Genomic DNA, 24,369 nt, shown 5'->3' with positions numbered 1-24,369 from the left:
GACTGATCAGTAAATGGGCTAGTTCTGAATGCTGTTCTGTCATATTAATCTAAATGTCTAGCAGCATCACAGTGTTTTAATTACTATAATTTTATGGTAAGTATTGAAATCAATTATTGTTAAGTCCTGTACATTTATTTGTTATTTCATACATATTCTATATAAATTTTAGGATCAACTTGTCAGTTTCTAAAAACTTCCACCCATACACACACAGACACACACACACAAACACACACGACAACCTGCTAGGATTTTTTAATAGGGATTATATTAAATCTAGAGGTCAGCTGGGGAAATACTGCCTTTTTAACAGTATTGACTTATCCATGAAGATGGTATATCTCTCCAATTATTTAGGTCTTTGGTTTTTCTCAGCAATTTTTTTTTTTTTTTTTTTTTTTTTTTTGACAGGCAGAGTTAGAGAGAGAGACAGAGAGAAAGGTCTTCCTTTTTCCTGTTGGTTCACCCCCCAAATGGCCGCTACAGCCAGCACTGTGCCAATCTGAAGCCAGGAGCCAGGTGCTTCCTCCTGGTCTCCCATGCGGGTGCAGGGCCCAAGGATCTGGGCCATCCTCCACTGCACTCCCGGGCCACAGCAGAGAGCTGGACTGGAAGAGTGGCAGCAGGGACAGAATCCAGTGCCCCAACTGGGACTAGAACCCAGGGTGCTGGTGCTGCAGACGGAGGATTAGCCTAGTAAGCCGCGGCGCCGGCCTCTGAACAGTGTTTTGTAATCTTGCACTTTTGTTAAATTTTTTCCTAAGCATTTTTGGTGCTGATGTGAATGAAATTATTTTCTTAGTTTTATTTGAGGATAAAGTTGATTCATTGTGTTAATCTTGCTGCCTGTAGCCTTAATTAAGCTTTTTTTTTTTTTTTTTTTTTTTTTTTTGGGACAGAGTTAGAGAGAAAGGTCTTCCTTTCTGTTGGTTCACCCTCCAGTGGCCGCCGTGATGCGCTGATCCGAAGCCAGGAACCAGGTGCTTCTTCTTCCTGGTCTCCCATGTGGGTGCAGGGCCCAAGCACTTGGGCCATCCTCCACTGTCCTCCCGGGCCACAGCAGAGAGCTGGACTGGAAGAGGAGCAACCAGGACAGAATCTGGCTCCCCAACTGGGACTAGAACCCGGTGTGCCGGTGCTGCAGGCGGAGGATTAGCCTAGTGAGCTGCAGCTCTGGCCATCTTTTTTTTTTTTTTTTTTTTTTTAAGATTTATTTTATTTATTTGAAAGGCAGAATGAGAGAAATTGATCTTCTGTCTGCTGGTTCACTCTCCCAAATGGCTGCAAAGGCTGGAGCTAGCTCAGGCTGAAGCCAGGAGTTTCATCCAGGTCTCCCACTTGGGTTGCAGGGGCCTACGTATTTGGGCCATCCTCCACTGTTTTCCCAGGGGCATTATCAGGGAGCTGGATTGAAAGCTGAGAGGCTGGGGCTGGCACTGTGCTGTAGTAGGCTAAGCCTCTACTGCAGCATCCCATTTGGGCACTGGTTCTTGTTCCAGCTGATGATATTTTCAGTCTTGTGAATATATGCATTTAAAAGAATTATCGGGACCAGTTGTGGCATAGTGGGTGAAGCCGCCACCTGCACCACTGGGATCCCATATGGACGCTGGTTGAAGTCCTGGCTGCTATACTTCCAATCCAGATTCCTGTTAGTGTGCCTGGGAGGGCAGCAGAGGATGGCCCAACTACTTAAGCCCTTATACCCACGTGGGAGACCTGGAGAATGCTCCTGGCTGCTGGATTCAGACCAGCCCAACTCCGGCTGTTGTGGCCATTTGATGGATGAAGCAGTGGATGGAAGATCTGTGTGTGTATGTCTATCTCTCCTTCTCTTTAACTCTGCCTTTGAAATAATTAAATAAGAGCAAAACAAAGTATTAAATGTGAGTTAAACTTCAGTTGAAATTTGGAATTCATTTGTTTCACTAGCCGTATTTCATGTGCACTTAGTGGTCAAATGCCAACAGATGGAACAGTGCAGATATAGAACATTTCTGTCATACATAGTTCCCTTAGTGCTATTCAAGAGTAAGCATTTTGGGGCTGGTGCTGTGGCTTAGCAGGTAAAACCCTTGCCTGCTGTGCCAGCATCCCATATGGATGGTTGAAATCCTGGCTGCTCCACTTCCAATCCAGCTCTCTGCTATGGCCTGGGAAAGCAGTAGAAGATGACCCAAGCCCTTAGGCCCCTGTACACATGTGGGAGACCCAAAATAGGCTCTTGGTTTTGGATCAGCCCAGCTCTGGCTATTGCAGTCATCTGGGGAGTGAACCAGTGGGTGGGAGACTTTTCTGTCTGCCTCTGCTGTAACTCTGCCTTTCAAATAAATAAATAAATCTTTAAAAAAAAAAAAAAAAAGTAGGGCCGGAGCCGCAGCTCACTAGGCTAATTCTCTGCCTTGCGGCGCTGGTACGCCGGGTTCTAGTCCCGGTCGGGGCGCCAGATTCTGTCCCGGTTGCCCCTCTTCCAGGCCAGCTCTCTGCTGTGGCCAGGGAGTGCAGTGGAGGATGGCCCAAGTGCTTGGGCCCTGCACCCCATGGGAGACCAGGATAAGTACCTGGCTCCTGCCATTGGATCAGCGCGGTGGGGCCGCAGCAGCCATTGGAGGGTGAACCAATGGCAAAAAGGAAGACCTTTCTCTCTCTCTCTCTCACTGTCCACTCTGCCTGTCAAAAAAAAAAAGAAAAAAGTAAGCATTTTGAGGTTGGCATTGTGGCACAGTAGGCTAAACTGCTGCCTGTGATGCTGGCATCTCATATTGGAGCACTGATTCAAAGTCCCTCTTGCTCAATTTCCAATGCAGCTCCCTGCTAATTTGCTTAGGAAAGTACTTAGGCCTCTGCAACCCGTATGGGAGACCTGGGTGGAGTTCTGGTACCTGGCTTTGGCCTGGACCAACCCTGGCTATTACGGCCATTTGGGGAGTAAACCAACAGATGGAAAATCTCTCTCTCTCATTCTGCCTTTGAAATAAATAAATAAATCTTTTGGGGGAAAAAAGAATAAATATTTTTGCTTCATTCATTTTCCACATTTTATTTAAATTGCATTGATTTTAGTCGTAAGAATTCAGATACAGAATGAAAACTGCAAATCCTCTGGACCAACACCTGTCCGAGTAACTTATCCAAAAGTAAGCACTGTCATTCATTTATTGTGAATCTTTCCAGTCTGTTGAGTACTTATATATATATATATATATATATATATATATATATGTACTTATATATATATTTCAAGTATTATTGATAATGCCTCCATGATAACTCTTTAAATAACTTAGATCTTGATTTCTTGGAAATTCTTGTAAGTCTTTTACACTCAGTAGAGTTCTTTTCATCTGTAGGTGATGCTGGGAGCAGAACTCCTAAAGATCAGAAGGTGGGTAATGGAAGAGTGAGGGATGAGAGTATGAAAGTGGGAAGAACTTTTGGCTGACCATCCTGTCATTTTAACCATTGACATGTTCACCCTGTCATCAGCCCTGTAAGTTTTAGTCCTCTAATAAACGTTATAAGAATCCAAAAAGGTATTAACAAGAGATGCACACATGGACAGGCACTGTGGTGCAGTGGGTTAAAGCCCCAGCCTGCAGCGCTGGCACCTCATATGGGCACTGGTTCAAGTCCTAACTGCTCTACTTTGATCTAGCTCTCTGCTAATATACCTGGGAAAGCAGTGGAGAATGGCCCAAGTGCTTGGGCCCCTGCACCCACATGGGAGAACCGGAGGAAGCTCCTGGCTCCTGGCTTCAGATTGGCTCAACTCCGGCCATTGCAGCTTCACCATGTGGGGAATAAACCAGCAGATGGAAGACTTCTGTCTTTGCCTCTCTCTCTGTAACTCTGTCTTTCGAATAAATAAAATAAATCCTTAAAAAAGAGATGCACACACTGGTGCTGTATGAAAATAAAATTTAGCAGTGTTCAGCTATTTGAGATTAGTCTACAAAATCTTCCTAAAGTTGATTTCTGAACAAGGTTTATAAGAAAAGACAATATTGCTTGAGATTCCATGCATAACTCATTCCATTTTATTTTTTGAAAGTTAGGTTTTTTATTTTCAAGTTATTTCTAACTCATGCTACAAAATTTGTTTCCCTCATTACCGTCCCTGTAGCTCCGTGAAGCTATGGCTGCTTTAAGAAAATCAGCTCAAGATGTCCAGAAGTTCATGGATGCTGTCAACAAGAAGAGCAGTTCCCAGGATCTACACAAAGGTTAGGGTCATGAAGTATCTGGTATAGATGGAAGGTGAATTTCTGTAGAGATTTAATAGATAAAATTGATTTGCTTTAGCATTTTCAGAATCCTTTGTTACCTGTTAGTAGAAGCTGGCTGTATGGCCATGTCAGTATATGATTATATGTGATTTTATTTTTCCTTGTTATCACTTAAAGTGTTTTTGATCAGCTGGTTGTGATATGCCAGACTTACTGTCCTCAGTACTTGTCAGGTCCCAATTATGCTGATGCTGGTTTTCTAGTCTGTGATGGTTTTATCTTAATATCTTTTTATTTTTTTACATTTAGGCATTTTCCAAGCCCTTGTTTACTTCTTCAACATGTAGATTTGGGGGGGGGGAGAGTAAATTGGACTCGCATAGAGATCTGAGGGAAGCTTTATAGAATGGGCTATTCATAGATATCACCCAGGAAAATGTTTTATAGATGCTACTTAGTATCTAATGAGTGGCCTTATTTCTACTGTTAAGAAATTGGGAACATTACGTTTAGGTGAGACATTCTTGAATTACCTGTGTACTTTTGTTATTCAAGTTTCTCCTGTTAGTACAGTGCTGTGTTTCTGCCCTTGGCCAGGGGAAGCACCAAAGTGGCGAAGGATCAAAGATAGCCTCATTTTCCCTGATTACTGTACTGTCATTTTTACCTTTCCATTTTTTATATTGGACCTGTGGTGGAGCTGGTTAAAACAACTTGCTTTCTTCCATAGGAACCTTGAGTCAGATGTCGGGTGAACTGAGCAAAGATGGTGACCTGATAGTCAGCATGCGGATTCTGGGCAAGAAGAGGACCAAGACGTGGCACAAAGGCACCCTGATTGCCATCCAGACGGTCGGTATGTTCCAGCTAGAGGGAGCACTGCTGCAAGGGCACCTGCAGGTCTCCATGCTGTTTGTTTCCTTTCCCTACAGCCTTTGCCTTTGTATCTTACAGAGCAGCCAGAAGCTCCTCAGAAACTGACAGCTTTTTAAAAAAATTTGTTTCTTTCCCTTGTACTCAGGGCCAGGGAAGAAGTACAAGGTGAAATTTGACAACAAAGGAAAGAGTCTGCTGTCAGGGAACCATATTGCCTATGATTACCACCCTCCCGCTGACAAGCTGTTCGTGGGCAGTCGAGTGGTGGCCAAGTACAAAGATGGGAACCAGGTCTGGCTCTATGCTGGCATTGTAGCCGAAACACCAAACGTCAAAAACAAGCTCAGGTACTTGGGCAGAGGATTATAAAGGGAGTAGAGGCCAGGAGCACAGCACCTCTAGATCCCACAATTAGCTTTTGTGTTCTTACTCCCCAGTGGCCAGAAACCCTTTCTCTTTCTTTGTCAGAGGAACCAAATAAGTGAACTGTTTTTCTTTTTCCTCTTATTTTTCTGTTAAGGAGAAAACTTGGAGAAAAACTAGGAGAGTAATCAAAATTGATAAATGATGAGGAGAATAGGAAATTCATGTAGAAGCAAGAAATGGAGATAAAAGGTTAGCAGCATAGGACTATGTTAGAGGAACAAGAATAAGTGGATTTTATAAAAGTGGGGATGCATTGGTTAGATTAAAAGAAAATTCCTAACTCTTATAAGGAAGGAAGTGGTAGTTCTCTGTAGTTCCTGCTATGATCCAGAGGCCTGGGAGCTCACGTTGGTCCCGGGGAATGTCATAGCCCCCAGACCTTTCTAACGCTAGTCATCCTTTCCAGGTTTCTCATTTTCTTCGATGATGGCTACGCATCCTATGTCACACAGTCTGAACTGTATCCCATTTGCCGGCCATGTGAGTGTCCTCCTACCTTCCCTAGCTCTATTGTTTTCTCCTCTACTTTGTGTTTTTTCTTAAGATTCCCAGTTTTTAAAAAAAAAGTCCCAGTGTTTTGAATGCTTCAGTCTCAAAAGAGTATAAATTTGATTGATGTCCTTTGGGAGGTACAGTTTGAATGTTTATCTCTAAGGCTGGATATTAGTAGCCAAAGAGTGAGACACTAGAAGATTATGACTGACTTTGGGTGGGCTGCTCATATTACACATGGATTTTGCTTTCACCTCTAAGTGATGTGGGTTTGAAGTTTTTCACTTCTGTGCTAGTCTTCTGTATAATCTGCAGTCTGTACAGTGCTTTCCATAGAAGCAGTGCTAGATGGAGCTTTAAGTGTCCTCCATGCTCACTACTCTGGCTTAGTAACAGACTCCTGCCACAGCCTCTGTTTTTACTTACAAAAGAGTTAGCTGACACTGCTGTGTTTCCACATAGTATGGCGGTAAACACATTCAGAGTCCTCTAAATACAGGGCAGGCATTTGGCCTGGCGGTTCAGATACTCCTTGATTTGTATGTACCTTTACTCATTAGGTTCAGTACTTAGTCTTGGTTTTGCTTCCCTTGAGGTTATGGTTCTTCCTTTATTTTTTCTCTCCCTCCCTACTTGAAAAATACCAAATGTCTCCTTGCTGTCCATTTTTTCCTATTGCAACATGGCCTGCCTGCCCTCTCTTAGCTCTGCTTCTTCCTTGGGACAGTGAAGAAGACTTGGGAGGACATAGAAGACGTCTCCTGCCGAGACTTCATAGAGGAGTATATCACTGCCTACCCCAACCGACCCATGGTGCTGCTCAAGAGTGGACAGCTTATCAAGACTGAGTGGGAGGGCACATGGTGGAAGTCACGAGTTGAGGAAGTGGACGGCAGCCTAGTCAGGATCCTCTTCCTGGTACTGTTCTTTCCTAGAATTCTGGAGACAAGAGGCTAAGGGGTGGGGCATAAGAAACTATAATGAGATGATTTTATAGTTACTCCATAGCTTCCCTCTTTTTTGGGGGGGGAAGATTTATCTATTATTTATTTATTTTAAGATTTATTTATTTGAAAGGCAGAATTATAGAGAGGTCTTCCATTTGCTGCTTTCACTCCCCAGACAGCCATAACAGCCGAAGCTGTTCCGATCTGAAGCCAGCAGCCAGGAGCTTCCTCCAGGTCTCCCACTCGGGTACAGGGGCCCAAGCACTTGGGCCATCTTCTACTGCTTTCCCAGGCCATAGCAGAGAGCTGGATCAGAAGTGGAACAACTAGGACTTGAACCACCACCCATATGGAATGCCAACACTGCAGGTAGCAGCTTTACCTGCTACACCACAGTGTCAGCCCCAGAAGATGTATTTATTTGAAAGAGCAACAGAGACAGAAGGAGAGAGAAAAATCTTCCATCCATTGGTTTATTCTCCAGTTAGCCACAATAGCCAATTCTGGGCCAGGCTGAAACCGGTAATGGGAGCTGCATCCTGGTTTCCCACATGGTAGCAGGGCCCAAGCACTTCCACTGCTTTCCCAGGTACATTAGCGGAGTTGGATCAGAAGCAGAGCAGATGGGACTCAAGCTGGCACTTTGGTAAGGGATGCCAGTGTCACAAGCAGTGGCTGAACCTCCTACACCATAGTGCTAACCCAGCTTTCCTTTCTTATCCTCTTATTTGTTCTCCATGTCTTTGGTCAAATTTTACTTTGCCTTTCTCTTGGTTTTATATGGATGGTTATTCAAAATTAGTTTCCTAAGACCAGTGTTGTGATATAGTGAGTATAAAGGTGCCACTTGCAATGTTGGCATCCCCTTTGCACACCAGTTCATGTCCCAGCTACTCCACTTCCAATACAGCTCCCTGCTAATGGCCTGGGGAAAGCAGCAGAAGATGGCCCTAGTGTTTGGGTCTCTGCCACCTACATGGAAAACCTGGATGAAGCTCCTGGCTTCTTTTTTTGGCTTAGCCAGGGCTGGCCATTGCAGCTGTTTGGGGAGTGAACCAGCTGGTAGAAGATCTCTTTTTGTCTCTGTCTCTCTTGGTAACTCTGACTTCGAAAATAAATAAATATTTAAAAAATAAACAGCAGGCCGGCGCCGCGGCTCAATAGGCTAATCCTTCGCCTAGCGGCGCCGGCATACCAGGTTCTAATCCCAGTCAGGGTACCGGATTCTGTCCCGGTTGCCCCTCTTCCAGGCCAGCTCTCTGCTTTGGCCCGGGAGTGCAGTGGAGGATGGCCCAAGTGCTTGGGTCCTGCACCCCATGGGAGACCAGGAGAAGCACCTGGCTCCTGCTGTCCCATCAGCACGGTGCGCCGGCTGCGGCGGCCAATGAAGGGTGAACTGACAGCAAAGGAAGACCTTTCTCTCTGTCTCTCTCTCACTGTCCACTCTGCCTGTCAAAAAAATAAAAAAATAAATAGCAAAAAAATTAGTTTCCTAAGTTTAATTATGATACCAACCCATGCATAGTTTTGATGTTTTTAGAGAGCTTTTCCAGGGTGAGGGTTTTGGTAGCATGATGGGACAAAGAAGATGGATTGAGGAACTGGAGTTCTTGATGATCTTTCGAGGCTCAGTTTAAGTCTTAGATCTCTTAGGCTCATCCTTTTTCCCTCCTCAAAATTAGATTTCTTCTCTCTGTGTTATCTCAGCCTTTTGTTCCTAAGGCCTTATAACCACTGCGATACTTCTTAACACTCAGTCATCTGTCCTTCCTATAATTTCTTTTTTTTTTTTTTTTTTTGACAGGCAGAGTGGACAGTGAGAGAGAGACAGAAAGGTCTTCCTTTTTTTTATTTTTTATTTTTTATTTTTTGACAGGCAGAGTGGACAGTGAGAGAGACAGACAGACAGAGAGAAAGGTCTTCCTTTGCCGTTGGTTCACCCTCCAATGGCCGCCACGGCCGGCGCGCTGCGGCTGGCGCACCGCGCTGATCCGATGGCAGGAGCCAGGAGCCAGGTGCTTCTCCTGGTCTCCCATGGGGTGCAGGGCCCAAGCACCTGGGCCATCCTCCACTGCACTCCCTGGCCACAGCAGAGGGCTGGCCTGGAAGAGGGGCAACCGGGACAGAATCCGGCGCCCCGACCGGGACTAGAACCCGGTGTGCCGGCGCCGCTAGGCTGAGGATTAGCCTAGTGAGCCGCGGCGCCGGCCAGAAAGGTCTTCCTTTGCCGTTGGTTCAACCTCCAATGGCCGCCGCGGCCAGTGCGCTGCAGCCGGCGCACCACGCTGATCCCAAGCCAGGAGCCAGGTACTTATCCTGGTCTCCCATGTGGGTGCAGGGCCCAAGCACTTGGGCCATCCTCCACTGCACTCCCTGGCCACAGCAGAGAGCTGGCCTGGAAGAGGGGCAACCGGGACAGAATCTGGCGCCCCGACCAGGACTGGAACCCGGTGTGCCGGCGCTGCAAGGCAGAGGATTAGCCTAGTGAGCCGCAGCGCCGGCCCCTATAATTTCTTAATGAGTGTATTCTTTTTTATTTCTGATACCTGTCATGGAACCTGGTACCTAAGTTTATTGAAAATATAGGGCATTCAGGGTTCACTGGGGAGATTTCCCAGGTAGGTGGAATATTCTCCACAACTGACAGGACAGATTCTACCTTTAACCTGTCTCCCCCACCCCCATTCTCCTGTCTCCCCAGGATGACAAAAGATGTGAGTGGATCTATCGAGGCTCTACACGGCTGGAGCCCATGTTTAGCATGAAGACATCTTCGGCCTCTGCACTGGAAAAAAAGCAAGGGGGACAGTTCAGGACACGTCCAAATATGGGTACGTCCTGAGAGGTACCCAGGGGAGGGAAGATACAGCCAGACAGCAAAGGAGACCATATACTGTGGCTACCCTTTGTTCACTGTGGTGGCACTGCAGACTCAGTGGAAACACAGGATGTGTGCCCTGAGTTGTTTCCAGTAGTGTTGATGGATTTGTGGTGCTCCCTCCATATGCTGTGGCTCTGATTCATCCTAAACAATCACGTGAAAGTCTGATGAAGTTTTCTTAGGTTAGGATGTAGCAGTTAGCACTCTATATAATTGTCTGCTTTGAGTATTGTTTGTAGTTTTTGCTTTTGTTTCCCTGTGTTCCCGCAATATCTGATTTCCTCTTCCACCAATGCTGTTTGGTCAAAAATAATTTTTTAAAGTGTGACATAATTAATAAATGATGTAAATTGCCTGAGGCAGGAAGATTAAAAGTATTATTTAAGTACAAAAACAGCAATATACTGGCCGGCGCCATGGCTCAATAGGCTAATCCTCTGCCTTGCGGTGCCAGCACACCAGGTTCTAGTCCCGGTCGGGGCGCCGGATTCTGTCCCGGTTGCCGCTCTTCCAGGCCAGCTCTCTGCTATGGCCCGGGAAGGCAGTGGAGGATGGCCCAAGTGCTTGGGCCCTGCACCCACATGGGAGACCAGGAGAAGCACCTGGCTCCTGGTTTCAGATCAGCGTGATGCACTGGCTGTAGCGCGCCGGCTGTGGCGGCCATTGGAGGGTGAACCAACGGCAAAAGGAAGACCTTTCTCTCTCTCTCTCTCTCTCACTCTCTCACTCTCTCACTGTCCACTCTGCCTGTCAAAATTTAAAAAAAAAAAAAAAAAGCCGGCACCGCGGCTCACTAGGCTAATCCTCTGCCTTGCGGCGCTGGCACACCGGGTTCTAGTCCCGGTTGCCCCTCTTCCAGGCCAGCTCTCTGCTGTGGCCAGGGAGTGCAGTGGAGGATGGCCCAGGTGCTTGGGCCCTGCACCCCATGGGAGACCAGGATAAGTACCTGGCTCCTGCCATCGGATCAGCGCGGTGCGCCGGCTGCTGCGGCCGTTGGAGGGTGAACCAACGGCAAAGGAAGACCTTTCTCTCTGTCTCTCTCTCACTGTCTACTCTGCCTGTCAAAAAAAAATTTAAAAAAAAAAAAAAAAAAAAAAAAACCAGCAATATACTAGCATCTCCAGTCACGGTATATGGGAATTGAGTCTTCATATACATTTAATGTTTCTTTTTTTAATATTTATTTATTTATTTGAAAGTCAGAGTTAGAAAGAGAAGGAGAGGCAGAGAGAGAGAGAGAGAGAGAGGTCTTCCATCCGCTGTTTCACTCCCTAATTGGCTGCAACGGCCAGAGCTGTGCTGATCTGAAGCCAGGAGCCAGGAGCTTCCTCCAGGTCTCCCATGTGCATGTAGGGGCCCAAGGACTTGGGCCATCTTCTACTGCTTTCCCAGGCCATTGCAGAGAGCTGCATTGGAAGTGGAGCAGCCGGGTCTTGATACTGGCACCCATATGAAATGCCAACACTGCAGAGGCGGTGACTTTACCTGCTACGCCACAACACTGGCCCCTTAATGTTTCCATTGCTGCTTTTTGTACTGTATAAGTTGAGAATCAGGTGTGTGAATGAGAACAAGTCACACAGCTTTCATCCTCTCAGCGATCAGTTTCCTTTTTCCTGTAGGTGCGGTGAGAAGTAAAGGCCCTGTTGTCCAGTATACACAGGATCTGACCAGTACTGGGACCCAATTCAAGCCAATGGAGCCCCCACAGCCTACAGCCCCACCTGCCCCACCCATCCCACCTACTTCACCTCTGTCGCCTCAAGCAGGTGACGCTGAGTGAGTGCTATTTCTTGTTTTTTTTTTTTTCCTTCAGTTTCTTTCATATTACATTTCCTGCATCCCTTACTATATGATCTATTCTCGAATCTCCTAGAAGCTTGGAAAGCCAGCTTGCTCAATCACGGAAGCAGGTAGCCAAAAAGAGCACATCCTTTCGACCAGGATCTGTGGGCTCTGGTCATTCCTCCCCTACATCCCCTGCACTCAGTGAAAGTGCCCCTGGTGGGAAACCTGCAGTCAACCAGACGTATAGGTGAGAAAAAGCTTGGGTTGTCAGGGGGCAGGTTGGCGATATGAGCTGAGTAGAAAGTCCTTGGCTCCAAGGGGGTTAGGTTAAGGGTGTGATGGTAAGGAGTTTGGACTTAAAAAGGAAGCTTTCGCTTTAGAAGCTTTTTAGAAAGTAAGAATAATTGAATTAGGAACTTGGTACCTGGAAATATGTAATCACCAGTAGGCTTTTAATAAAACTTGTGTTTTCTTTTTTAAAGATTTACTTATTTAGTTGTTTGAAAGATAGCTACAGAGAGAAAACAAAAGGGGAAGGATCTTTCATCTGTTGATTTACTCCCCCAATGGCCTGGGTTGGGCCAAGCTATCACCAGAAGCCAGCAACTCCATCCTGGCCTCCCATGTTGGTGGCAAGGGCCCAGACACTTAGGATATCTGCCAGTGCCTTCCTAGATGTGTTAGCAGGGGGCTGGATCACCAACAGAGCAGCTGGGACTCTTAACTGGTGCTCTGATAGTGGATGCCAGTGTCACAGGTGGTGGCTTAACCCACAGCATCACAATTTCAGCCTGTTTGTTAAACTTCTTGCTATCATTGCTGTAATAGAAAGAAAATACTGTAGTCTCTTTCCTTGAATCCTAGGAGCTATTAAGGACTTTGGTAGAAGACTGACTTCTTCTTCCATAATTCACGGGCAAATACATTTTAGGAAAAGGTGTACTGTTGAAAGAGAGAGAGATAGCTATCAGTCAGTGACAAGTAACCAATTTTCATTATTCAGGTTTGTTACGGCAAGGCAAGATCTGACTTTCTTGTGTCATCATTAGTGTTAAGGGCACAGCTACTTAAAAGATGAAAGAAATGGCTTCGCGAGCTGGAGGGGTATTTATACAGTACGAACACCCTGGTTGCCTTCTTACCTCATCTTTTGCATCTCATTTGCAGGTCACCTTTAGGTTCATCAGCCTCTGCCCCAGCACCCCCGGCTCCTCCAGCACCCCCAGCACCCCCAGCACCCCCAGCCTTCCATGGTATGCTGGAGCGGGCCCCTGCAGAGCCCTCCTACCGTGCCCCCATGGAGAAGCTTTTCTACTTACCTCACGTCTGCAGCTATACTTGTCTGTCTCGGATCAGACCTATGAGGAATGAGCAGTACCGGGGCAAGAACCCTCTGCTGGTCCCACTACTGTACGACTTCCGGCGAATGACAGCCCGGCGCCGGGTTAATCGCAAAATGGGCTTTCATGTTATCTATAAGACACCCTGCGGCCTCTGCCTTCGGACAATGCAGGAGATTGAACGCTACCTTTTTGAGACTGGCTGTGACTTCCTCTTTCTGGAGATGTTCTGTTTAGATCCATATGTTCTTGTGGACCGGAAGTTTCAGCCCTATAAACCTTTTTACTATATCTTGGACATCACCTACGGGAAGGAAGATGTTCCCCTATCCTGTGTCAATGAGATTGACACAACTCCTCCACCACAGGTGGCCTACAGCAAGGAACGGATCCCTGGCAAGGGTGTTTTCATTAACACGGGCCCTGAGTTTCTGGTCGGCTGCGACTGCAAGGATGGGTGTCGGGACAAGTGAGTTGGTGGAGGAATTGCTGCTCCTGCCACAGTTTCTTGTGGTTGCCTTTCTTTTCACTTCTTTTGCTTTCTGTCGGTATTGCTTTCTCCACCTCCCTTCACCTCCTTCCTCAGCAGGAACTCCAGCCTTAAGGCCACCATGAAAGCTGTGAGGTAGGGAGACTGAAGTCCAACAGGCCCCAGTGAGTAACCCCGGGTACCTGTGCTTTATGTTGTTTCTGATTTATTTATTTATTTAAAAGGAAGGGTGACAGAGGAGAGAACTTCCATCTAGTTAACTCCCAAAATGGCTGCAGTAGCTGGGGCTCGACCAGGTAACAGCCAGGAGCCAGGAACTCCATCTTGGTGTACTATCAGGGAGCTGGACTGGAAATGGAGCAGCTCTGAAATGGAATGCTGGCGGCAGCTTGACTCTCTGTGCCATCCTGCTGGTCCCTGTTTGCTTCTCTGATTCTCCCCCTTTTCCTGTTTCTCTCCATCATACTTCCAGTTGCCACTTTGTTTCGTTCTGTCTCTGTTTTATTCTCACTCTGCCTGTTTGTTTCATTCTATCTCCTTGTCTTTCTCTGTTGGTACTCTGAGAAAAAAAGAAATTTATTACTACATCTCCATCCTTTTATTATTTCTCAACACTGTAGTTGTCATATCCTTCTTACACAGGTCTAAGTGTGTCTGCCATCAGCTAACTATCCAGGCTACTGCTTGTACCCCAGGGGGTCAGATCAACCCTAACTCTGGCTACCAGTACAAGAGACTAGAAGAGTGTCTGCCCACAGGGTAAGTGTCAGGGGATTGGCTACCTCAGAGATTGAAGAGCATTTTCTTATTTTTCTGTGCTTAAAGGAACCATCAGAAATATAAAAATTGGAACAAAAAATAGAATACAGAAACAGATATTTTATTAATTTTAAATTTATATAGCATGTTTTTTCTTTTGGCTTTCTTTGAAATGAGAATATAGAATGATTGAGTAGTATCTAGTAATTTCTTGTTGTGGGAAATGATCTTAATTTCATAGCTGTATGAATGCATTAACCAAGTGTGATTTACTATAGCAAGTGAAATGTGTTCAAAGAAGTAAGCAGGGATTTGATTATATAGGGCTTTGTAAGCTAGAATAAAAAATTAGAATCAAGTTTATGGTACAGTAAGAAGGATTTTGGAGGATTTTAAGCAGGCAAGTGATGTGATCTGCCTTTTCAGGGTGACTCTGGCTCCTTTGCAGAGCATATTTCTTAGGGCAACAAAAGCAGGATTTGCAAGACAGGTTAGGGGATGATTACAGGAATATAGGCAAGGGAAAGGTAGTAGTGAGTGGAGTTTATACTAGAATGAAGGTGGCAGTGGAGATGAAAGATTTGGGATGCCTTAGGAGGTGAGCTACAGAACTTGGTAGATGGACTGGCATAGGAGGGAAGGAATGGAATCAAGGACAATTTCTAAATTTGCTTGAACAACTAAGTAGATGTTGTCACCTTTTACTGAAGGATGGGTGTCAGGACAAATGAGTTGAAATTTGAGTGAAATTCAGCTTTTGTTTTGGTCATCTTAAATTTTAGAAACTTCTTGGGGAATCTAAGTGGAAATGTCAAGAGGCAATGGAATTTTCTGGAAAGAGGTATGGGAGCTGGACAAAAAGGTTTAGTGATTATCAGCACAAATGTAATATTTAAAGCTTGCACGTGTTCCCCTGGAGAGAATGTTGACAATAGAGAAGGAGGCCCAGGAATAAGCCCTGGGTGCTCCAACATTGGGTGGGTGAGCAGAGGAGGTGAGGCAGCATGAGAGACAGAGAAGGACAGGTCAGAGAAAGGACAGACAACAGAAGAGAAGGAGGTGTCGTGGTAAGTTGGTGTATATGAACATGTGACTAACAGATCCAGTGTGCAGATATATAATTAACAGAAGAGGAGAAAAGCATTGATTAAATAGTTTAGAAATTTGGTCATAATTGAAAAGTGTGTAATTCCCAATTTAAAGGGCCAATGAGGTCTTAGCATAATAAGTGTAAATAAATTCCACTGAGATAGGAAAAAAATGAGAACACTGAGGATAAAGAACAAATCCTAAAAGCCTCTAGAAGAGTGAAATAGACCACATTAAAAAATAGATTTGGGGGCCAGCGCTGTGGTGTAGCGGGTAAAGCCGCTGCTTGCATTGCCAACATCCCATATGGGCGCTGGTTCAGATCCTGGCTGCTACACTTCTGATCCGGCTCTCTGCTATGGCCTGCAAAAGCAGTGGAACACGGCCCAAGGTCTCGGGCCCTGCACCTGCGTGGGAGACCTGGAAGAAGCTACTGACTCCTGGCTTTGGATTGGTCCAGCTCCAGCTATTGTGGCTATTTGGGGAGTGAACCAGTGAATAGAAGACCTCTCTGCCTCTGCCTCTCTGTAACTTTGTCTTTCAAATAAATAAATAAATCTTAAAAAAGTTTGAAATTCTAGCCTTTCCAAAATAACACAGGAAGCTAGAGGGCAATTAATTATTCAAAATTCCAAAGGAAAATTATTTCCAACATAGAATTCTAAACTCAATTGTTAAAATAGGCTAAGGATATTTTTTAGATGCACTGTAAAGTTGTTCATTATTTTTCTTTTCAAAAAGTACTAACAAAAGGAAGGGAAGAAAAAGTTACTGGCCATATTTACCAAAATGAGGAGAAAAACCCAAGAAGAGGGAGGTATACAGTTCAGGGGACACAGAGTACAACTCAAAAGAGGAGCATAGGAAATCCCCCCAGATGATAGTGGGGGGAAGGAGGACATCCAGCTGACAGCCTATAGCCAGTGCCAGTGCAGGAGAGCAGGGATCTCAGAGGAGATTGAGACTACTGGGGAGACGGGGTGAATTTGTGTGAAATATATAGACAGCTAAGCAAGGGAAAGACAGTTACTAATTTTAGATTACTGGTTTTTTTTTTTTTTTTTTTAATGGATTGATTTGAAAGAGTTACAGAGAAGCAAAGGCAGAGAGAGAGAGAGCTTCTATCCACTGGTTGGATGGAAGATCCAAAGAAGATCCCCAAATGGCCGCAACAGCCAGAGCTGCACCTCTCCAAAGTCAGGAGCTGCTTCAGGTCTCCCACGTGGGTAGCACTTGGGCTGTCTTCTGCTGTCGAGGGCCATAGCAGAGAGCTGGATCAGAAGTGGAGTAGCCGGGTTTTGAACCAACACCCATAAGGGATGCCAGCGCTGCAGGCAGCAGCCCCTTTATATTTTAATTTTAAATTCTGTATCTTACAATAATGCTTAGATTTCATAATGCTGGTAATTACATGGTGTTCATTACATCTTTTTTACATGTTTAATGCATAAAATTTTTTAATAACCACAATGTTACTCCCCTGCTTAAAAACTCTTAAATAGCTTCCCACTGCATTTGGAATTTTATTCTCTTAACCGTGGGTTATAAAATCCTGTACTACCTCCCCTCCCCCATCCTCACTCCTTCCAGAGTTGCTCCAGCTACGCTGATGTTCTTCAAGGTTCCTGGATTCAGTTCACCCCATGTGTCCCGCCTGCCTCTGGGGCCTTTGTACATGCTGTGCCCTCTTCTTGGCATCCTTCCACTGTTCTTTAACCTTGAGCTCTCAGTTTTAAACTCACCTCCTCAGAAACATCTTCCCTGGTCACTCTAAATCTAAGTTTCACCCCCTTAATTCTCTCACTGAACTTCATGTGTGTGTTCTTTATAGCATTTATGACAATTTCATTTGTTGACTGGATTTTCTCTTTTCCATTAGAAGGCAGAGGCTCTGTCTTGTTCACCATTGTATCACAGGAGCTAGCTTACCCAGTGTCTGGCACATGGTAATGGTTCCACAAAAGGAATGAAAGATACTTAGCATTACTACTCTGAAGAGTTATTGGTAGTAATTAGGGCTGGCGCCGTGGCTCAATAGGCTAATCTTCTGCCTTGCGGCACCAGCACACCGAGTTCTAGTCCCAGTCGGGGCGCCAGATTCTGTCCTGGTTGCCCCTCTTCCAGGCCAGCTCTCTGCTATGGCCCGGGAAGGCAGTGGAGGATGGCCCAAGTGCTTGGGCCCTGCACCCACATGGGAGACCAGGAGAAACACCTGGCTCCTGCCTTCAGATCAGCACGGTGCGCCAGCCGCAGTGGCCATTGGAGGGTGACCCAACGGTAAAGGAAGACCTTTCTCTCTGTCACTCTCTCACTGTCCACTCTGCCTGTCAAAAAAAAAAAAAAAAAAAAAAGTAATTAGACCTGAGTTCAGGTTCTGGTCTTCCACTTTGGAGCTAATCCTGTTATCAGCTATAAATAGGAGATATTAATACTGACACCCACACTCTATCCCCAAAGGGTTTTAAATGACCTAACAGACTCTTTCTTTATCTGGTGCTGGTTAACACAGTATGTTTAGTCTGAAAATCCATTGACTATGAACTTTTCTGTATATTTTTCTTATGTATATTATACTTTGAAAATCTTCTTTAAAAACTTTTAAAAAATACCATTATAGCACTGCTTTGAAGATAGATAGAATAAGAGAGTGTAAATTATGCAATTTACATAGCAACAAAACAAAGTGTATGTTCAGTAAGTAGAACTGCTCTTACTGTCTTTATCCAGAAGGATGTGACTAATGTCATTAGCCAAGAAATTGTTTTATTATCCTCTTCCCAAAAGTAAATGTCTCCCTGCAATTTATACCAAGAAGTATAATCCTAACAGTGAGCAAAGCAAATCAAGCAGAAGCATTGGTACCCGTAACATTTCCAGTCTTATCAGCATAGCTGTTTTCTTCCTTTAATGTTCATATTTGCTAGATCCCTCTGATTAACTTTAATAGTTTGTTTTAAAAGTAATTAAGTTGTTAAATTCTTCAACTGATTAATTCCTTTAAGGTAGAGATTATGACCTCTTTGATTATTCCCAGTGTCTAGCACAACTATTATTATTTAATAAGTGTTTACTGAATGATATGATGAAAACCAACTTTACCAAAGAAAAGTCCCCATAAACATCCATACCACCTTCTCTTTTCTCTTTAGACATTATATGTGTGTGTGTATAATATATATATATTGATATATATATATATATATAAAATCAGTATATCAGCCTCTGCTTTTCTTACGTATCTTTATGCATCTTTTTTCTGAAAATTGACGGACTCTATATACTTATTTTAGTGGCTCTGTAATCTGTATTCACGTCATGGTTTTCTTAGCCTCTTTCCAGGTGTTAGGAATTCTGGCATTCACTATTAGAACACTGCTATAAACATCGTTAATTCCCTTCTAAGTTATTTCTGTGAGCTATATTCCCAAATAAATGAAACAGCATAGACAGTTCAGTAAATCCACTCAGATCATTACCTAATTTTTAATCTTTACCCAGGACACATTGTAAGTAATGATAGCTTAAGAATTATAACTGTTTTGTGCGTTTCTATTGCTCATCTCATGGTTGATCTTTCTAATCTCCCAGGGTATATGAGTGTAACAAACGCTGCAAATGTGACCCAAACATGTGCACAAACCGGTTGGTGCAGCATGGACTACAGGTTCGCCTACAGCTATTCAAGACACAGAACAAGGGCTGGGGTATCCGCTGCTTGGATGACATTGCCAAAGGCTCTTTTGTTTGTATTTATGCAGGTTGGTGATGGATATAAAGGTTGTTTCCTGGGTCTGGGATGTGGTGGGGAAATGAACCAGATGCAAGTTGAGCTTACGAATAATGTGCTGGACATGTGAACTGAGAGAGAGAGGAGCCAGGGCTCGCTTCTGTAGAGAACCTGTGGAGGTTCACAGAGAGGGACACAGGGCTTTGGAAAGACAGAAATAAAAAAGGGGTAATGTTTTAGACGTGATGATGTTCCAGGGGAGAGACATGATTGCAGAGTCCAATGTATTATCCTCCCACGTTTCTCCACCCAAAGATTTTTTTTTTTAGCATGGCTGAGAACTGTTGTTAAAGAGGAGGAAATGGGCCGGCGCCGCGGCTCACTAGGCTAATCCTCCGCCTAGCGGCGCTGGCACACCGGGTTCTAGTACCGGTCGGGGCGCCGGATTCTGTCCCGGTTGCCCCTCTTCCAGGCCAGCTTTCTGCTGTGGCCAGGGAGTGCAGTGGAGGATGGCCCAGGTGCTTGGGCCCTGCACCCCATGGGAGACCAGGAGAAGCTCCTGGCTCCTGCCATCGGATCAGCGCGGTGCGCCGGCCGCAGCGTGCCAGCCGCGGCGGCCATTGGAGGGTGAACCAACGGCAAAGGAAGACCTTTCTCTCTGTCTCTCTCTCACTGTCCACTCTGCCTGTCAAAAAATAAAAATAAAAAAAAGAAGAGGAGGAAATGGGAGGACAGAGAGGACAAGATTAAAGCTACAGTAAAGGAGGTATCATCGAAGAGAGACACAAGAGACCAAAATGTAGGCATTTTACCTCTGTGCTGGAGCACTGGGTGTGGGTGGATGGACACTTAATCTTTCCAAAAGGGCCCCATAACCCTAGAAAGCCTTTAATTCTCTTCCTCAGGCAAGATCCTGACAGATGACTTTGCAGACAAGGAAGGCTTGGAAATGGGTGATGAATACTTTGCAAATCTGGACCATATCGAGAGCGTGGAGAACTTCAAGGAAGGATATGAGAGTGATGCCCCCTGTTCCTCTGACAGCAGTGGTGTAGACTTAAAGGACCAGGAAGATGGTAACAGTGGTACAGAGGATGCTGAGGAGTCCAATGATGATAGCTCAGATGACAACTTCTGTAAGGATGAGGACTTCAGCACCAGCTCAGTGTGGCGCAGCTATGCTACCCGGAGGCAGACCCGAGGCCAGAAGGAAAATGGACTGTCTGAGATGGCTGCCAAAGACTCCCGTCCCCCAGACCTTGGGCCACCACATATGCCTGTCCCTCCCTCAGTCCCTGTAGGTGTCTGCAACCCACCTTCCTCCGAGGAGACACCCAAGAACAAGGTGGCCTCGTGGCTGAGCTGCAATAGTATCAGTGACGGTGCTTTTGACTCTGATAGCCGCTCCTCCTTCAAGACTGGTGAAGGTAGCGCTGGGGGAGGCCGAGGGGAAGCTGAGAAAGCCACCGCCTCGGCACTGGGCATCAAGGACGAGGGGGACGTCAAGCAGACCAAGAAGGAGGTAAGCAGTAGCTGTTAGTGTTGATGTTAGTAACCTAACTTACTTGACAGGTATTTCTTTGGAAACCTATTTCCCCCTTTACTCAGCACATTTCTAGAATGTGTTTAAAGAGGCCGGCGGTGCCAGCACTCCGGGTTCTGGTCCCGGTTGCTCCTTCCAGTCCAGCTCTCTGCTGTGGCCCGGGAGTGCAGTGGAGGATGAACCAGGTGCTTGGGCCCTGCACCCGTGTGGGAGACCAGGAGGAAGCACCTGACTCCTGGCTTCCGGTCGGTGCAGCACGCCAGCCGTGGCAGCCATTTGGGGGGTGAACCAAAGGAAAAGGAAGACCTTTCTCTGTCTCTCTCTCTCTCACTGTCTAACTCTGCCTGTCCAAAAAAAAAAAAAAAAAAAAAAAGTTTAAAGAACCAAATTCTTTTAGGATTTACTTGGTTGGGGATCAGAGGATATATGATTCATTCCAAAATAAAGGATTTCTCTAAGTGATTTTTTTTTTTAATTAAATGGCATTTCAAGTTATATATGTCATTGCTTCCTTCTGCTACAGAAACCAAAACTGATTTTAGGGGCCAGCATTGTGGCGCAGCAGGTTAAGTCACCACTTACAACACCAGCATACCACTTCAGAGTGCTGGTTCTAGTTCCAGATTCTCTGCTTCTGATCCAGCTCCCTGCAAATGTGTGTGAGAAAGCGGATAATGGCCCAAGTATTTGGGCCCCTGCCACCCATATGGGAGTTATCCAGTGAATGGAGGCTCGCTCTCTCTCACCCTCTTTCTCTGTTGCCCTGCCTTTCAAATAATAAATTTAAAATATACATATTTAGGCCGGCGCCGCGGCTCACTAGGCTAATCCTCCGCCTAGCGGCGCCGGCACACCGGGTTCTAGTCCCGGTCGGGGCGCCGGATTCTGTCCCAGTTGCCCCTCTTCCAGGCCAGCCCTCTGCTGTGGCCAGGGAGTGCAGTGGAGGATGGCCCAGGTGCTTGGGCCCTGCACCCCATAGGAGACCAGGAAAAGCACCTGGCTCCTGGCTCCTGCCATCGGATCAGCGCGGTGCAGCGGCCATTGGAGGGTGAACCAACGGCAAAGGAAGACCTTTCTCTCTGTCTCTCTCTCTCTCACTGTCCACTCTGCCTGTCAAAAAAAAAAAAAATATATATATATATATACATATTTAAATATATCTTTCATGATCTTGAAGCTTAGTACATGTCTGATCCATGTATGATTGCTCATGGCGTTTTTTCCATGAATGCTATGCCTCATCTTTGGAAAAGGCTGAAGACCCCTGCCGTGGGGGTTTTATTGTTGAGAATGATTGTTAGTGTCAAGTTATAGGATGATTTCCCTATCCCCATCTCTCTTTACTGGTTTACTGTGACTGGTTAATATTGTCTTTGGAGGTCATTTGAAAACAAAGTGTAATTACCATATTTATTACTTTAGACCATGAAAGCATTTAACCCATCACTTGCCCTTTTCCAGGAACCTGATGACCGAAGCAAGACATCAGGGTAAGTGCCTGTTCTTTTCTGTTTCCAAACCTACCATCTCTCAAGCCTTTGAAAGAAGCCCAAGAAACAGCCAATAACCTGACCCTCTCTCATTCCTTCTCTCCCCATCAGAGCTACTGAAAGCTCTAGAAATTATGGTTACAATCCTTCTCCCATGAAGCCAGAAGGACTTCGCCGCCCACCGAGTAAGACAAATCTACATCAGAGCCGACGACTCATGGCCTCTGCTCAGGCCAACACTGATGTGAGTGACCTTCTAAAGCCGTCTCTTACCCAGCCTTCTGTTTTATTGAATGCAAGTAAAGGACTGTGGAACAGTCTGACTTAAAGTCCGTAATTACTTTTAGGTCTTTTCTTCCTTCTTTGTCCTTAACTTCTTACCCTGTGTTCTCCATCCAACATCTAATCTTGCTCTTGCTACCGTCTCGGCCCACTGTCAAACCGTAGGGTAGAGCGTGGACTCTGAGGCCCCTCTCCACTCACTCTTCCTTATGTTCCACCTTCTGCCTCCCCAGGATGTTCTGACACTGTCCAGCAGCACAGAGAGTGAGGGGGAAAGTGGGACCAGCCGGAAGCCCACCGCTGGTCAGACTGCAGCCACGGCGGTTGACAGTGATGACATCCAGACCATCTCCTCCGGCTCCGAAGGAGATGACTTTGAGGACAAAAAGAACATGTCTGGTAGCCTGAGAAATTGCGGGAGTCGTGTAAAGAAACAGTAGGAAAGTTGGGATGGAGCAATTTTTTAAGCTAAAAGGAGGGAAAATTCAGAACCTAAGAACTGAGGCTTATCTGGAGGGTTCTCTGACTCCAGACTAAACAATTAATAGGGCTTGCCATGTCCCCTTCCTCACATCTTTCCAGAAAAGGACTCTTCCCTCAGCTCCTTTGTCCAGCACATCTAATCCTGCTTGAAAACTCTGCCACTCAGGATCTTTGACTGACTCCTGGGTTATCGGTATTCTCCAGCTGCAATTTATGGGACAAAAATGGGGGTGAAGTGTCCGTTCATGAATTGGGATGTGCCCTAACCCCATTTTCTTTCCTGTCCAGGTCCAACCAAGCGCCAGGTGGCAGTAAAGTCAACCCGGGGCTTTGCTCTTAAATCAACCCATGGGATTGCTATTAAGTCAACCAACATGGCCTCTGTGGAGAAGGGAGATAGCGCCCCAGTTCGTAAGAACACACGCCAGTTCTACGATGGTGAGGAGTCTTGTTACATCATTGACGCCAAGCTTGAAGGCAACCTGGGCCGCTACCTCAATGTAAGACCCCCTTCCTACCACCTGTATGTATAGATTATCCTGTCGTCCTCAGATTCCTAATTCCTTGAATCTACTACATAAACCTGCCTTTCCCTTTTGTAAATTCTGGACCTCTGAGCTATGATAGCGTCAGATGGCATCAGTTGTCTTTGAGTTCTCTCTCACTCCACAGGCCGGATTCTGTTTCCCTGGTTCTTACTTTATTGTCCTTAAATCTACAGCACAGTTGCAGCCCCAACCTGTTTGTCCAGAATGTCTTCGTGGACACCCATGATCTTCGCTTCCCTTGGGTGGCCTTCTTTGCCAGCAAGTAAGACAGAGTCACCAAAGGGAAGGACTGGGGAGGAGTAAGCACCCGTGGAGACCCTGAGGGCCCCTGTTGCATCTGTGACCCAGCTCCACCTGCACACACTGTGACCCCAGGTGCCTCTACTGTCTACCGCCTCACCACACCCCATCCTTTTCTTCCTCAGGAGAATCCGGGCTGGGACGGAACTGACGTGGGACTACAACTACGAGGTGGGCAGTGTGGAAGGCAAGGAGCTGCTCTGCTGCTGTGGCGCCATCGAATGCAGAGGGCGTCTTCTCTAGAGGACTGCCTTCCTCCTGCCCTGCAGACCCCTTCTTGAACTGGCCTTTCCTCAGGAACTGGGTCTTCCTGACCGTTGAACACTGATCCCCTAGTCTCTAGTCTAGCTACTCCCCCAGCTCCTAGTAGGTAGAAACAGGGGTTCTGGGTCAGGAGATCCCGCCCTTCATGGTGCTAGCAGGCAGGGCTCCTTCTCATCCTCCTGAGGCACCAGGAGGTGGGAGAAGACGACCACTCTAACCCGGGCCTGACCTCCCTTTAGCCCTGCCACGTCCCTCCCGTCCCACATCGGTTCAAGTGTTGATGCTCCCAACAGACGTTATTCCTGGAATGGGGACTGTGTATCTGCTACCCCGGTTTGTATTGTATCCAGAAAATCTTTTAACAAGATGATAAAACGAAGGTCGTGATTTAATTTTTCTCCCAATTCTGGAAATC

General features: G+C 45.9%; 1 protein-coding gene across 10 annotated transcripts in view; it reads left to right on the top strand.

The window, feature by feature from the left end:
• Positions 1 to 24,333, top strand: part of SETDB1 (SET domain bifurcated histone lysine methyltransferase 1) — a 30,811-nt gene extending 6,478 nt beyond the window's left edge. For 2 of the 10 annotated variants that reach the window (XM_008264468.5, XM_002715576.6), the window contains exons 4-22: positions 3,354 to 3,388; positions 4,127 to 4,226; positions 4,960 to 5,085; positions 5,251 to 5,452; positions 5,938 to 6,011; positions 6,751 to 6,941; positions 9,672 to 9,801; positions 11,474 to 11,630; positions 11,728 to 11,886; positions 12,807 to 13,448; positions 14,112 to 14,228; positions 18,906 to 19,075; positions 19,950 to 20,566; positions 22,049 to 22,077; positions 22,189 to 22,321; positions 22,593 to 22,758; positions 23,131 to 23,342; positions 23,564 to 23,652; positions 23,816 to 24,333. In XM_008264468.5, coding sequence (XP_008262690.1) covers positions 3,354 to 3,388; positions 4,127 to 4,226; positions 4,960 to 5,085; positions 5,251 to 5,452; positions 5,938 to 6,011; positions 6,751 to 6,941; positions 9,672 to 9,801; positions 11,474 to 11,630; positions 11,728 to 11,886; positions 12,807 to 13,448; positions 14,112 to 14,228; positions 18,906 to 19,075; positions 19,950 to 20,566; positions 22,049 to 22,077; positions 22,189 to 22,321; positions 22,593 to 22,758; positions 23,131 to 23,342; positions 23,564 to 23,652; positions 23,816 to 23,933 — 3,467 coding nt within the window. In that variant the 3' untranslated portion in view covers positions 23,934 to 24,333. Of the gene's footprint in view, positions 1 to 3,353; positions 3,389 to 4,126; positions 4,227 to 4,959; positions 5,086 to 5,250; positions 5,453 to 5,937; positions 6,012 to 6,750; positions 6,942 to 9,671; positions 9,802 to 11,473; positions 11,631 to 11,727; positions 11,887 to 12,806; positions 13,605 to 13,693; positions 13,766 to 14,111; positions 14,229 to 18,905; positions 19,076 to 19,949; positions 20,567 to 22,048; positions 22,078 to 22,188; positions 22,322 to 22,592; positions 22,759 to 23,130; positions 23,343 to 23,563; positions 23,653 to 23,815 lie in introns of those variants that run through there. The other 8 variants (XM_008264469.5, XM_070077716.2, XM_070077717.2 and 5 more) reach the window with 6 other exon arrangements.
• Positions 24,334 to 24,369: the final 36 nt, after the last annotated feature.

Source organism: Oryctolagus cuniculus, chromosome 7 (genome assembly GCF_051225735.1).
Source record: "Oryctolagus cuniculus isolate XC-2025 breed Fujian yellow rabbit chromosome 7, ASM5122573v1, whole genome shotgun sequence".
Taxonomy (NCBI): domain Eukaryota; kingdom Metazoa; phylum Chordata; class Mammalia; order Lagomorpha; family Leporidae; genus Oryctolagus; species Oryctolagus cuniculus.
The sequence above is the reverse complement of the archived record's forward strand: the minus strand, read 5'-3'. Positions and strand labels throughout refer to the sequence as shown.